The following is a 14,046-nucleotide window of genomic DNA, read 5'->3' as shown; positions in this document are numbered from 1 at the left end:
CTCATACCGATGATGAAATTTTTTTAAAAATTGGTCCACTTTTGGGGGAGAAAATAGAAGAATACGAAACCTCGATTTTGTCAATTTAAAATACGTTTTATCTGGTCGAAGCGCAACTGTCGCATTCACTCAATATATATATATATATATATATATATATATATATATATATATATATATATATATATATATATATATATATATATATATATATATATATATATATATATATATATATATATATATATTGATATATATTGTCGCATTCACTCAATATATACATACACTCAATATATATATCGAAGAAAGGAACGGTAACAAAATTAGGGTTTCGGGTGTACAGCCCTCTTAAGGCTTTCATCTCACAATTAAAAAATCGGGGCTTTTTACATACCTCTTTTATTAAGATGAATTTTCTTTCATCATCCTCAATATGGATCTGATTTGTCCTTCCACATTATTATTCACTGTCAATATTCATTATATTGTATTTTCTAAATATACACTGAAAGAAGTAGCAAATTAACACAAAATTCATCGGATGCAGGGCTTCGTTGGGCATTGAAAATAAAATTTTGCAAAAAGTCCAATGTCGGTACAACGAAGTAAGACAAAGAAAGAAACGCAGGTTCAATCGTCTGTATGCAAATTTAAATTAGCCGCTCTTTAATTTTATCAGCATTTGTATAAATCACATTAATAACACTGTTCGACACGAAAAATGGTTCAAATGTCTCAAAAATTATTCAAAAATTCTATTGATAACTGGCTTACCTCGATAAAATAAACGAATTTTTGTTATTAATCCACAAGAATAGTCGAAATATGATTTTTCTAAGTGGAATTTTATTTAATTCTCATATAAAGATAATTTAATATATTATCCCTATTAATTCAATTCAGATTCGTGTAAATACGAGTAAACACTAGTACGAGCTTTTTGGTCGCAATTTTACCGATTTAAAGTTCAGCACATTTCCAATTAACCTTTTTAAACGAAAACAAAAAATAGTGTGGTCAGAACACTATCTCAATAAACATGTTTCAATTGAAAAAACTCAATATAAAATAGTATTAACAGTGGGAAAAAATCCCAAGTGAAAATACGTACTTTTGACTTTTGATTTGAACTGGATGACTACTTAAGAGATATTTGAAAGCTGAAAAGTACTACAAATGGAAGATAAAATACCCGACTATAGATTCCAATATTCATTTTGAACAGGAAATTGACAGATTTTGAGACATCGACCGAATAACACCGAATATAGAAAAATCGCGCGATTTATAAAACACATATATCTCCGAATCTCGAGCCAATCAACATTTTTTATTACCAGATTCGTGTTCACTGGTAATAATTCTATAGAAAAGTCATATCTCGTTTCTGAACCAAAAAAAAGTCGACATTTGTCGAACAGTGTAATTTAAAAAAAAAAAATGAAGTGCATTCGAGTAGTACAAAAATCTTAACTTGTGATAAATATTATGTGAGAAATATTGTGTAGAAAATTTTAATCACAATAAAAATTAACCAGAAAAAAAGACAAAACAAAACACACAGAAATCAACAAGTACATATACAACAAGACAAACTAAATGCATTTTAAAAAGTACGATGTCTGGTTTCGTATTTTTTAAGGAATATATTTTTTCGGCCGCCTGTGTGCGTTGCACACATTTGTACATATGATAGACGCGGCCCTGACGAAACGAATGGGCTAGAATTATACATAACGATTGTTTCACGTAGTAGAACGAGTAAAGAAATAAATATGGCAATGGGTAGGTCATAAATCTAAAAGAGTGGATAAATGGTGAAATGTTTGAAGAGCACTCAAGACAGTTAAGGGTAAGTCGTGCAAGGCAACCATTCGTGAGATGAGCAGATGAAGTAATTTTTGAAATTGGGTGGTGGTAGATGAATGTTGTTCAAAACAGAGACTTCAATGTCTCGCACGATCGCATGGTGTGCCTAAAGTATGTGTCGAAGAGCAGGTATGGTGGTGGCCGCGATCCCGTTATCCGTTGGAGGTGGAAATGGAGGTAGAGGTAGAGGTGAGGTAGAGTTAAAGAAGTAGAGATGGGCGCCACGGCGGCGCACAAGCCGCCTCAACAGCACCAAAACCAACAAAACCATCTGCCGAAGGAGTTCAAGGAACACGAGAAGCCAGAATCCGAGAAGAAAGTATGGCTAGCCGTGGTACTTTGGCTGGTAGGAGGGCTGGCTGGAGTGCACCACTTGTACCTGAGGAGGGACCGGCACGCGTTCGTCTGCTGGGCCACTTGCGGAGGTCTGGGTCTGGCCTGGCTCGCAGACTTGTTCAGTCTTCCCCGATACGTCAGGGAAGCCAACAAGCATCCTCAGTTCTTGGAAGAGTTCGTGCGCAAGCTCAAGACTCACCCAAAAGTACAGTATCTTCTGCAGTACCTATGCATACACCTTACATACATTAATCACGCGTCTCGTTAGTCATTTCGTCTGTTTACCGTTACGGTTTATGTGCCTCGCCTTCCGATCGGAACGAACCGATAAATTTACAACACCCATTGTGATAATAAAACCCATTCGATATGTTATACGTATATCGAAAGTAATTTGAGAACTGTGTTTTTTCTATTGCTGTTCCAATTGAAATTGTTGCGTCATAGTTATTTACGATTGCAATAGTATTAATAATAAAAATAAGGTGGCATCAGTTATTATTGAATTACTTCTCGAGTTCAATAACCCAACCCATTTATCAATGTGTCTGGACTAGGGCTGCCTGATTTATTGACATCCAAACCGGGACATTTTAATTGTACCCCCCCCCCCCCTCCCAGGCACAGATGGGTCTACCTCACGGGACCGAAAGTGAAACGTCTGAAAACGCAAAGATCGGAAGGCAAAGATCGAAAATCGAAAGATCTTAAGTCGAAAGATAAAAAAGGGTCTCTCCGCCCCGTCGCACATACTCACTTAATATGCGCGAGCAGGATACAACAGGAACAAGAGGAACAGGCTTTTCCCCCCGTATTCTGCGCGCGCACATTAAACAAGGCTGTATGACACAAAGAGAGTTAATTTCACCGCATTCCACTCATTTATATTATATATACATAGTACCGTTTACCATGCACCCTTTTTTTATGATCTTTCGACTTGAGATCTTTCGATTTTCGATATTTGCGTTTTCAGGCGTTTCACTTTCGGTCCCGTGAGGGAGACCACAGATATTACAAGACTGATAAAAAACTTTGTAAAAAGCGTAAACTTAACAAGGTATATTTAAGATCGATGCGGTGCAAACGATCGAAAAGCGCCAGACAGACTGAACCACAGATTAACGACACGTGTACCTTTTGCGTGCGCACTGCTCGCACTTACACTAAGCGAAATCTACCCGAAGTCTCGACATATACCTACCCTGTATACGTTATGTGCTTCTTATACTTAAGCTCCGAATTTTTCCTTATTAAATTATTAAAAACTCGCCAGAAAGATCCAACTCAATTTTAATAATTACCATTTTAATAATTGCATCTGTGCACATCGAAAAGTTACTCGTCATCTGATGTGCAATTTTTCATTCGTGAAGTCGAGAATTGCGTTTAAAGCAGCCATCCAGTTAATCTGTGGTTCAATCTGTCTGGCCTTTTTCGATCGTTTGCACCAAACCCATTTAAGATCCTTCCTTTTATTAACTAGTATTTCCTTTCTTTTTTCCAGTTTATTCAGTTATTTTAATATTAAATTAAATTAATTACATATTGCCAAAGAAGATTAAAAAAAGTATATTTTCTCAATATCGCTTTTCTTCCTTTTTTTAAACACGGGTGTAGATTTACGGTGAGATTGAGATTCGTGCATTTTTTGGCAGTTTCATAACTGCGGGGATTCGGTATTTCTGAACAGTGAAAGGTCAATAAGCAATTATCGAAAACCGGGACATTTAGCTGTCCCGAAAGGTCCTTTCCCGGTATATCCCGAGACATACTATTCTTGTTTTCAGATAAGAAATTATGTAAAGTTTCAAATACTTCAGTTTGATCATTTTAGATACAAAGATTCCAAAATCTAATTTTCTAATCAAACTTTCAATTTTATCTGCAACATTAAAGTTCATTATCGAATTGTTCTCAAGTGTCAAATTCAAGTTATTTATTTATTGGAGCGCTAACGCGGTAAATGCACCCCAAAATCCATGCCGGATCTGAGGAAAATGTATCGATTGTCAGATTTTCGATCATCAACTGTACATATTGACGTCGACGATGAATAATTAAGATAGTGTTTATTAATTATATAAAAAATATTTCTATTTTTATGCTTGTAAATCATTCATTCCTGCATGTCTGCCATTACTGTTATTTTTTTTTCGCGTACCACCAAGTGGTACGCGTACTACAGGTTTCAATAATTGACATTCACAGATAGATTAATGGTCATATTTGCAAACTTGCAGCATTTTATACAATTCGACGAAATTCGAGATTGCTGAAAACTCGAGATTTGCGAGAAAATGGGTAAGATTGCCAATTTGTTGGAACCGTTTCAATAAAAATCAGATAAATTGGTAAATCCTGATAGGAAACGATCGACTTGGAGTCACAAATCCAAGGTCTGGCCAGCAGAAACCAGTGGGATTTGAACCCGTGACCACTGTTCAAAGCATTATATGCTAGCCAATAGTCTATTCTGTTGGTGGTTGATATGTATGTACATAGGTTATGAAAATTTTAATTATTTTTATTTTTTTCATTTATTTACATATATGTATACCAGGAAGGCCTTACAGGTAAATCCCAATGCGCCTTCCTGGCCAATTACAAATACAAATGCAGCATTTTTATTACAAGTCGTTGAATTGCGAGACACTGAAAAACTCGCAAATTAACGAGACATCTATGAATTGTACATAAATTTTATTGTACATCAATCAAACTTCAAATAGTGGTGACATAGTAGGTAGGAAGGATTTTTAGCCAATTTTTTTTTCCGGGAACCGTTTCAACAATGAAATCAGAGAAAATTGGCAAACTCTGATAGGAAACGATCAACCTGGAGTCACAAATCCAGGTCTGACCCACAGCATACTCTGAAAAATTCATTTTCATTCAGGGATTGAACCCGGCACCTTCTTGACCCTAAGCGGAAGCTTGACGACCGAGCTATGCTGCTGGCTTATAGATTTTATATCACAAAAAATGTAAAAATTACATTATTTTTAAATTGCCTATATGTATTCGTGATCAGTGAATCAAATTTAATTTAACCCTTTGCCCACGGCAATATATATAGCGACCAAGCCCTGTACGCGGCACCTTTTTCGCGAATTTGGCAATCGAGTTTTCGACCTTAAATACAGATTTTAATATTTACTCAAGTAACCAGATATGTTAATTAACACATAAAGTATTATTTTAAACAATAAATTACATAATATACCTCGTAGTTTTGGCTTAATTGTCAAATAATCATTCTTCATACAATTGAGACGTATCGTCTCAATTGTATGAAGACGTGACGTCACATAAACGAGGTTACAGTATGGTTCCACAAAAAACTGATTTTGACTGGTATATATTCATTTTAAGCAAATTGAACAGATGGCATTCAACTCTCAGTAATATATTCAACCAATTTTGAACCTTAAAACGGTTGAAATAGGTGCATATAAGCCTCAAAATCCCGTGCAAAGTTCAGAAATTCTATGGAAGACAGCCGCGCTACAGATTTGTCGCCCAAAGCTTCCATAAAAGACGACCGCGGGCAAACGGTTAAATAATCAGGTTTCAGTCAAGGTGCACAAGGAAAAGTTATTGTAATTTAAATCTGACTATTAAAATGCTTCTGATACCGACAATTTTTACATATACATGTATAAATCTAGATAACAAATTACAAATGCGATACTGAATAAAACTCTACTTATTTTCCAGCCACCATTCTCCGTTAACCGATTCACCTGTGCGATACTTACGGGATACTGGTGGAGTTATTTATTTTTGGCCGCCGTCCCGATAGACACCTTTTATGGTATCAATTGGAAATTTCTGTACTGGTTGGCACCGATACCAGTAACGTTAGGTGTGTTCACATTTTAAATTTGCCTTGTGTTCAATCATAAGTGTGTATTCAATTATATGTATGTAATATGTTTAGGAGTATGGACTGTGGGTAATATTGGACGTCAATGTGGTGGACCATGGCCTGCGTTTCTGGCAGCGGTGGTTGTAGCACCTTTTCGACATTGGTTAGCAGACGATACTTGGCTAACAGTGATGGTATTTTGCTCGGCATTAGTATTCGATACATACTCGAAAGAATGGCGTAGAAAACCTTCGAAAAAAACCTCAATTTGCAGGTAAAAATTATCCTAGATTATAACATTAAACATAATAATTCAGCTTGATATGCTATTTTTTATAAATATTTAGGCGGATGAGCATTTTGGGCGTCTGTGGAATTCTGTATATATCTATGTGGATAGCATTCCTCTATTTCAACGGTACAATCACCGACAGCAATGGTGATGAAATACCTGTACATGAAGCTGTATATCACTTTTTCACCAGTCCTTGGTTAGTCATTGAGTTGTTTTTATTGTTTAATTTAGTACACGAAAGTGCTGATAATTTATGTATTAATTATTGCATTTTGTATATTTGTTGATTTAGGTGGGTTGATTTAAAACAATCGTTACACGAGACGTACATATTCGCTCAACATCACGGATGGTATCAGATATGGTTACAGATTGTCGATCTATCTGATCCTCACGGGGAGCAAAATGCTTATAAGGTAAATTTTTTGCACCCAATTGCAAACGATGCTATCAAATTATTTGAGGATTGCATTTTGTGTATGTTTTTATGTATTTCTTGTATTGTTTCAGGTGTTGGATGTGAGTCGAGACGCGAGTCAACAAGAAATTACATCTACTTGGAGACGGCTATCCCGGGAGTCTCATCCCGACAAAGAAAGGGATCCACAACTGAGAGAGGCAGCTCAACAACGATTCTTAGAAATTCAACAGGCTTATAATATACTATCGAATACCAGATCGCGTAGGAATCATAGAAATAAAAAAGACAATCAAGACTTTTCATAAGTATTACTTACTTTATTGTAATGAAGTGCACTCTTTTATATGAAGTAATAAATAGAATGTCACTTATTTATTCTTAATTCAATGTAGTATGTCAATTGTGTGAATATTTGAATGGCTGTCACATTCCAAGGAATGTACATATGTGCTTGCATGAGTGTATCGTCATTTGTATTCGTAAAGGTTAACAATTTTATATACCAAATATATAACTGTTGAACGTTAGTATGTATTTTATGATTAATATTTATTATTATCGAGTAATTCCATCGAAATGAAACAAAAATAAATTTTAAAAACCACAATAATTTTATTTTTTTCCAAAAAATTAGACATACATTAGACAAAAAATACAATTTATTTAAAATTACGGTTTACAAATCGGTTTTGCAACACATTTTGCCCAGCTAAAAGGGTTGGGATTTAAATCATCTGCATGCAACGTTTTCCCTTGATACAAATACTCGCCAAACTGTGATATAACAGGATCACGTTGACAAGCAGTCATCGCAACCACCTTTCCAGACTCGTCAAAGTAAAATGCAACAAATCGCAGATCATCAACATTCCCCTCTATTCTGACAGTCTTGTAATCGCCATAACCACAGTACTGAACCGACCTACCAAAGACCCTGGTCCAGAAAAATGGAACAGCTTTGAGTTGAACGCATTTATCCAACATATTGAGTGCAGCTATTTTTCCATGATATTGCGCCAGGCCATAGTGACCGATGGTTGCTGGCTTCCCACCGTTGCAGAAGACTGGAGCTTTAGCAATATCACCACCAGCAAACACTCCTGGAATGTTGGTTTGAAGCTTGTCATCAACAGGAATAGCGCCGTCCTCGTCTATCGTCAATCCAGATCCTCTAAGGAATTCGGTGTTTAAAATGGAACCAGTGCCCATTATAAGAATGTCTGCCGATAAAATATTACCATCTTTCAGTTCGACAGAAGCTATGTTTCGTCCTTGGCCATAGGCTGCTTTAATGTTTGTATTCATTTTGAATTGTATTCCCTTATCCATGAAAACTTTCATCAAACTGGCTCCGACGGCTTCTCCAAATACCGAACGGAATGGAACTGAATCACGGCCAACAACCGTAACACTTCTAGCTTTGTCGATACAGTAAGCAGCGGCTTCCATTCCTATGAAACTTGTGCCAAGTATTACAACGTGCTTGTCTTTATTCGGACCAAGTGCTCCATACACCGCTGCAGAGTCTTCAATTGATCTCAATGTAAATACATTACGTAAGTCACTTCCTGTTAGAGGAATAAGTCGAGCTCTAGATCCTGTGGCCAAATAAAGTTTTTCGTAATTGATTTGCTCTCCATTAGAAAGCATCACAGACCTTGTTCTACAATTGACGTGTATAGCATGCACGCCTTTTTTTACTTCAATGTCGTTGGTCTTGTAAAAGTCATCAGTCCTCAATTGCAAGGCTTCAACGGGAGCATCAAGTGACTTGGAGACTTGAACACGATCATATGGCAAGGCGTTCTCTTTTGATATCATGATAATTCGTCCACTAAAGAAGTTTTGGCGAAGTGATTCAACGCATTCAGCAGCCGACGGACCTCCACCGATGATTACGAATGTCGTATAATTGTAACATTCGCGTTTTCCCATACTTTTGATTCGACTATTTGACTCCAACTCAGACTTCTTAGCTTTGACCTAAATCAAATTACAATTTAAAATATTAATTATATATATATATATATATATATATATATATATATATATATATATATATAGATGTATAATAGCAGTTACAAAAGTCGTTCTCAGTTACAAAAGTAAAAAAATATTTTGAGTTGATTAATTAATTTAAAGCAATCTGCGTTTTCTTTTAAATATATCAAAACAGCTTTCAAGTACTTCTATATAATAGCTTTAAATTGTTAATACAGAATAATATAACAAATGTTTTATCTATTTTATACACTTTATATCCAGAAAAAATATAATCTATAATGAATATGTACATATGTATATTTAAAGAACTGAATTAACAAAACATTACCTTGACTCTTCCATTGTTTGTAATTGTTACTTGATAACGAGGAAGAGAATCCAGACCAGGAAAATCTTCAATATCTCCAGTTGACACATTGAAACAAGCGCCATGCCATGGACAACGAACACGTCCTTGGCCCAAAGCCCCTTCGATTAGTGGTGCTCCATAATGAGTACACTTAGTACCCACAGCAGACAGTTTCCCTCCTTGTCGAATGAGTAGAACCTTTCCATGGCTGCCCAAGTCGAATTGTTTCATCTCATTATTCTTCACATCGGAATTATTGCACACTTCAGCTTCGACGTACACCTCGGAGAACGACATTCTTAAATATTCTGAAACATACACTCATATAGGTATATAAACTATCAGTTTTGAAATATACAGCCTGTGATTTTAATATGGAAATAATAATATTAATGAATTTAACACCCGAAATACTAATTTCAATACAAAATAAAACAAATTAGTATTTGATTTCCATTCAAATATATGTACAGATGTAAAAACACTAAACTAATAAGACTGATTCAGTATTAAGATAATAAAAAGCTATGTTTATGTATATTTACTCTCAAAAGTTGTTCATCCGTCAAACACAGAATTGAGAATGGATCAATATGGTTTGATCTAAACTTATAGTATTGAAATACAAACTTGTTTACTAAGATTGGTTGTGGTTTTAACATCAATTCTGATAAATGTGTGGTTTCCTTTGAAAATTGTGATATATCCTGGTCATAATCAAAAGAAAACAAGTTTAGATAACTCTTAGGGACACGTGCAAAGCCAATCTGTATGTTGTATATTTTACATGATAAATATTTGGTCAATTTGGTTAAACTTACAATCAGATTAAATTAACTACAAAGGATAAAAAAATAAAACAATTAATATTGTGATTATTTTATGTATTTATTGTTATCATTATTTATTCAGAATATAATGACGACACATGCATTTCATTGCTCTAATATTGATACACTATTTTAAATGAATTCACACTGAATATATCACCTGGAATGTTACATATATTGTTTTATTTTAAATTTATTTTCTCACAGTCATCCCGATTGCATCTCATTTGCAGCATTACATTTTATCTGTTTCCTTTTTTTTTATTACAAGAGACGCTCTTTAACATTTATTGATATGAAAACCACTATCTTACACTAATCCAATTATGTAAGTATACACATTATAATATCAATCAGGAAGGCAATCATACAAACAAGTCATTCATGTGTTTGGATTCGGAAAATTATATATTTTACAGTCAAGCAAAATACTACATAATAAATTGTCAATGATACGTCGAAATTATTTTACATTAAACATATGCGTATAGTAATTAATTACAAATACAAAATGTACCTCTAAATCCAGTCGTTTTTTTGGCCAAATTTTCATGAATTTAGTGTTAATTTAACCTTTTCGTTTGTAGCGATGTTGGCTTTGTTATTTCATTTCATTGAAAAAGTTGGTCTATTCATTCACATCGCTACTTTAAGGCTCATCATATACTGAAACAGACAAGCGGCAATACTGCAATATATCTCAGCTGAACTGTGCATATGTTCTCTACTAATCAGCAGTGATACAAAACACGTTGAATAAGTTTAGCTGAGAAAGTGATCTTATATACATAGATTGCAGTATGCGCCCTTCTTAACAATTTAGTTTATTTCTAAACGTGTACACAATCTTGACTCCTTATTATAATTTTGATAAAAATAATATTTTTATAATTTTGTATAGTAGTTTTTTGTTTCATTTTAACCACAACTTTATTTATTCATTTTTATTTTTTTTGTAATAATTTTGTTTCACAATAGTTTTATTGTCAAATTTGTAAACGAAAGAACGATTGAGACTAGTGTCGTTTTGTGTGCTTATATAGAAGCTGTTCAAACATATTGAAGCAATTTACAGTGTTTTTAAATCACGAAGGCGTATTTTATTAACTATATTAACAGCAGGGCGTCATTTGGGGGGGGGGGGGTCAACCGAGCCCCCCCTAGATTTGAACGAGACTATCCGCGTTGTTTAATGTAGTATTATGATTAAAATGATATAATAAAAATATTCTGTAATTAAAATGATATTATAATAATAACATTATAGTTTTCAACAATTATTTTATATTTTTTAGTTTAAAAAAGACGTTCAATGTATTTTCAGGAGATTATTTTGTACTTTATAAATATGCATTTATACCCAAATCTCTTAATAGATTTTTTAAAATTATTTTACTATTACATTTTATTGATAAAAATATAAAAATGATTAAAAAAAATAGTTAAAATTCATATACACTCATTTTATTAATATAATACACCCCCCCCCCCTCCCCAGAAAGTCGTTCTTTACTGGCCAAAAATGATGCCTCCCCCTGGGAAAAGTTCAAATGACGCCCCTGATTAATGCATATAAGTATATTTTGAATGTATGAGAAATACATGGGTTTGGTGCAAACGATCGACAAGCGCCAGACAGACTGAACCACAGATTAACTGGATGGCTGCTTTAAACGCAATTCTCGCCTTCACGAATGATAGATTGCACATCAGATGACGAGTAACCTTTCGATGTGTGCACAGATGCAATTATTAAAATTGAGTTGGATCTTTCTGGCGGGTTTAATAAGGCAAAATTCGGAACTAAAGTATCAGAAGCACAGAACGTATACAGGGTAGGTATGTCGGTAGATTTCGCTTAGTTTAAGTGCGAGCAGTGCGCACGCATAAGGTATACGTGTCGTTAATCTGTGGTTCAGTATGTCTGGCAATTGTCGATCGTTTGCACCGCATCGGAAATAAATATACACTTATACATACATACATATATATTGAAACTGTATGAGTGACCAATAATTTTAATAATCTTATAAATTAAATACATTAATGTCGATATTTTTTGAATCCAAAGTTAAAATTTGCCGTCGTGATATAAAAACACTAGATATTTAAAAAAAATTGTGTAAACAAAATTAAAAATGTAATAATTTGTACTCTTATTGAATAAGTAATTTTAATCGACAAGTCATTGAAACTACACATACATTTTTCAATTCCAATGAAATATTTTCAATGTACTGGATTAATATTCTTTAATATTATAGGAGAGGGAAGGGATTTAGGGGACAGAATTTTCATCTAAAGACAAGAATAACTTTAAAGCGACGTAGAAATATTAAAAATTATGTATTTTTCTTGTAAATTTCTATACATATCAACGCTACGGTGATTAGAGCATAAGTGCGTTTATATACTTAGAAACTTTTTCGATTATTAAAAATATGATTTATCAATTGTTCATATATATCAAAGTACCAATCATTTATCATCAAAATAATCTACACCAGTTGCACTCACGAAATTACGAAAGCTAGCCCGTTCAGCTTGTTCTTAATCTGCAAACTATTGGCCTTTAAGTATGAAAGGAACGAACGCCAGGGGCGTCAAATCCTAACGGCACTAAATCGACGACAACGATAGTAAAAATATATTTTGCTCTTTTTATTTTTAATTTTCTTTCACTCAACCATTCGCTTTCCTGTATAACTTTACATATATATATGTAGATTGGATCTCATTTGCAATATCCATCATTACCAGTCACATAAAACTATCTACGAAAAACAACAAGACAAAAAAAAATACGAATGAATACTATAAGTGGTCCAATTTAGTACGTGTTTTATTTTTTTAATTCATAAAATTATATATAGAAAAAAATTAAGTTTCATTCTCACTACTCTACTGAGAGTATATGAACTACTTGTTATATTGTTACATATTCAGTAATGTGTATATAATAATATAAGTACTTCATTATTTATATTTAATACAGCCACATAATTCAGTACAACGATTTAGTACTATATGTAAAAATTGTACATTTTTATTTTTCTCTCTACACATACGATTAATGTTTAAAACAAATTATACAGAGTACATATTTTGATGAATTATATTCATACAATGTATAAAACAAACAAACAAATCATTATAGTATTTATTTAGCACATTTACATAAAAACATACATTCAGTGATCGATTTCAATAAATTGATCGAATCTTTTTAAATTATTACATGAAATATTCAGTATATCAATTTAAATATATAGTATACATAAATAAAACAAATAAAGCTTAAAATTTATTCCCTGGATTTTATTCATTCCTTTCATTTTTATATTTAAAACTCAAATGGATGTTTTATGTATATATAAAAATTCCATTAGAACCACTAATCTATCAATAAATAAACAATTTGAAGCGATCTACATATCCTATCAAATAAACATCAATTCAATTAATAAATTTGAAACTTTTTCCCACTCCGTCAATACAAACAACATGCAGTCGCATCACTGATTTAATATCCATTTGAAAAGATGTCAAATTTATAATGATTGCATTCAGTAAACAATAGTATCACGCATTACGAATTTATAAACACATTATTTTATTATATTTACACAAATATCTTAGAGCCGCACTCCGAGCGCTTGATGCGTCGGTATGCGACCTCCCTGATCGGAAAACCGATCGACACTCGACTACTACAGTAATAAATTAGTTCGACTAGTTAAATATCATTAGTTTTAAAATTAAATCACATGTTTGGCCAAATCCAATCGATGCATTTGATGCAGGCCGTTTTGCAGTTGCATTTTCACGCGAAGACGACATCAACATACATACATATATAAGAAACAAAGTACACAATGTTCATACTATATGTTCTTGTCATTTAAAAAGAAAACATCTAATACTTATTTACACCAATTATAATTGTCTGTTCGCAATTACCGTTAAACAAATCATATCAATTGATAGAAAATACTAATAATGGTTGACATTTAATTGTTCCTCTTGCTCAACAATTAGTTCATTTGGCGAAGATTTGCGAAAGTTTAAATA

General features: G+C 33.4%; 2 protein-coding genes across 2 annotated transcripts; one reads left to right on the top strand and one right to left on the bottom strand.

Annotated features, from left to right (window-relative positions):
* Nucleotides 1-1,759: 1,759 nt before the first annotated feature.
* On the top strand, nt 1,760-7,398 carry wus (TM2 and DnaJ domain-containing protein wurst). The gene is made up of 6 exons (XM_077439109.1): nt 1,760-2,410; nt 5,926-6,073; nt 6,149-6,350; nt 6,424-6,567; nt 6,664-6,787; nt 6,882-7,398. Exons 1-6 carry the CDS (start codon nt 2,084-2,086, stop codon nt 7,095-7,097), a joined length of 1,161 nt encoding a protein of 386 aa, XP_077295235.1. The 5' UTR covers nt 1,760-2,083; the 3' UTR covers nt 7,098-7,398.
* Nucleotides 7,382-9,750, bottom strand: LOC143917568 (apoptosis-inducing factor 3-like). The gene is made up of 3 exons (XM_077439108.1): nt 9,691-9,750; nt 9,125-9,453; nt 7,382-8,775 (listed from the first exon to the last, which is right to left on the bottom strand). The coding sequence occupies exons 2-3, from the start codon at nt 9,440-9,442 to the stop codon at nt 7,462-7,464; spliced, it is 1,632 nt and encodes a 543-aa protein (XP_077295234.1). The 5' UTR covers nt 9,443-9,453; nt 9,691-9,750; the 3' UTR covers nt 7,382-7,461.
* Between the last annotated feature and the right edge of the window lie 4,296 nt (nt 9,751-14,046).

The sequence above is a fragment of the Arctopsyche grandis genome, chromosome 10 (assembly GCF_051622035.1).
Source record: "Arctopsyche grandis isolate Sample6627 chromosome 10, ASM5162203v2, whole genome shotgun sequence".
In the NCBI taxonomy this organism is placed as follows: domain Eukaryota; kingdom Metazoa; phylum Arthropoda; class Insecta; order Trichoptera; family Hydropsychidae; genus Arctopsyche; species Arctopsyche grandis.
This window is presented reverse-complemented; position numbering and strand designations above follow the sequence as displayed.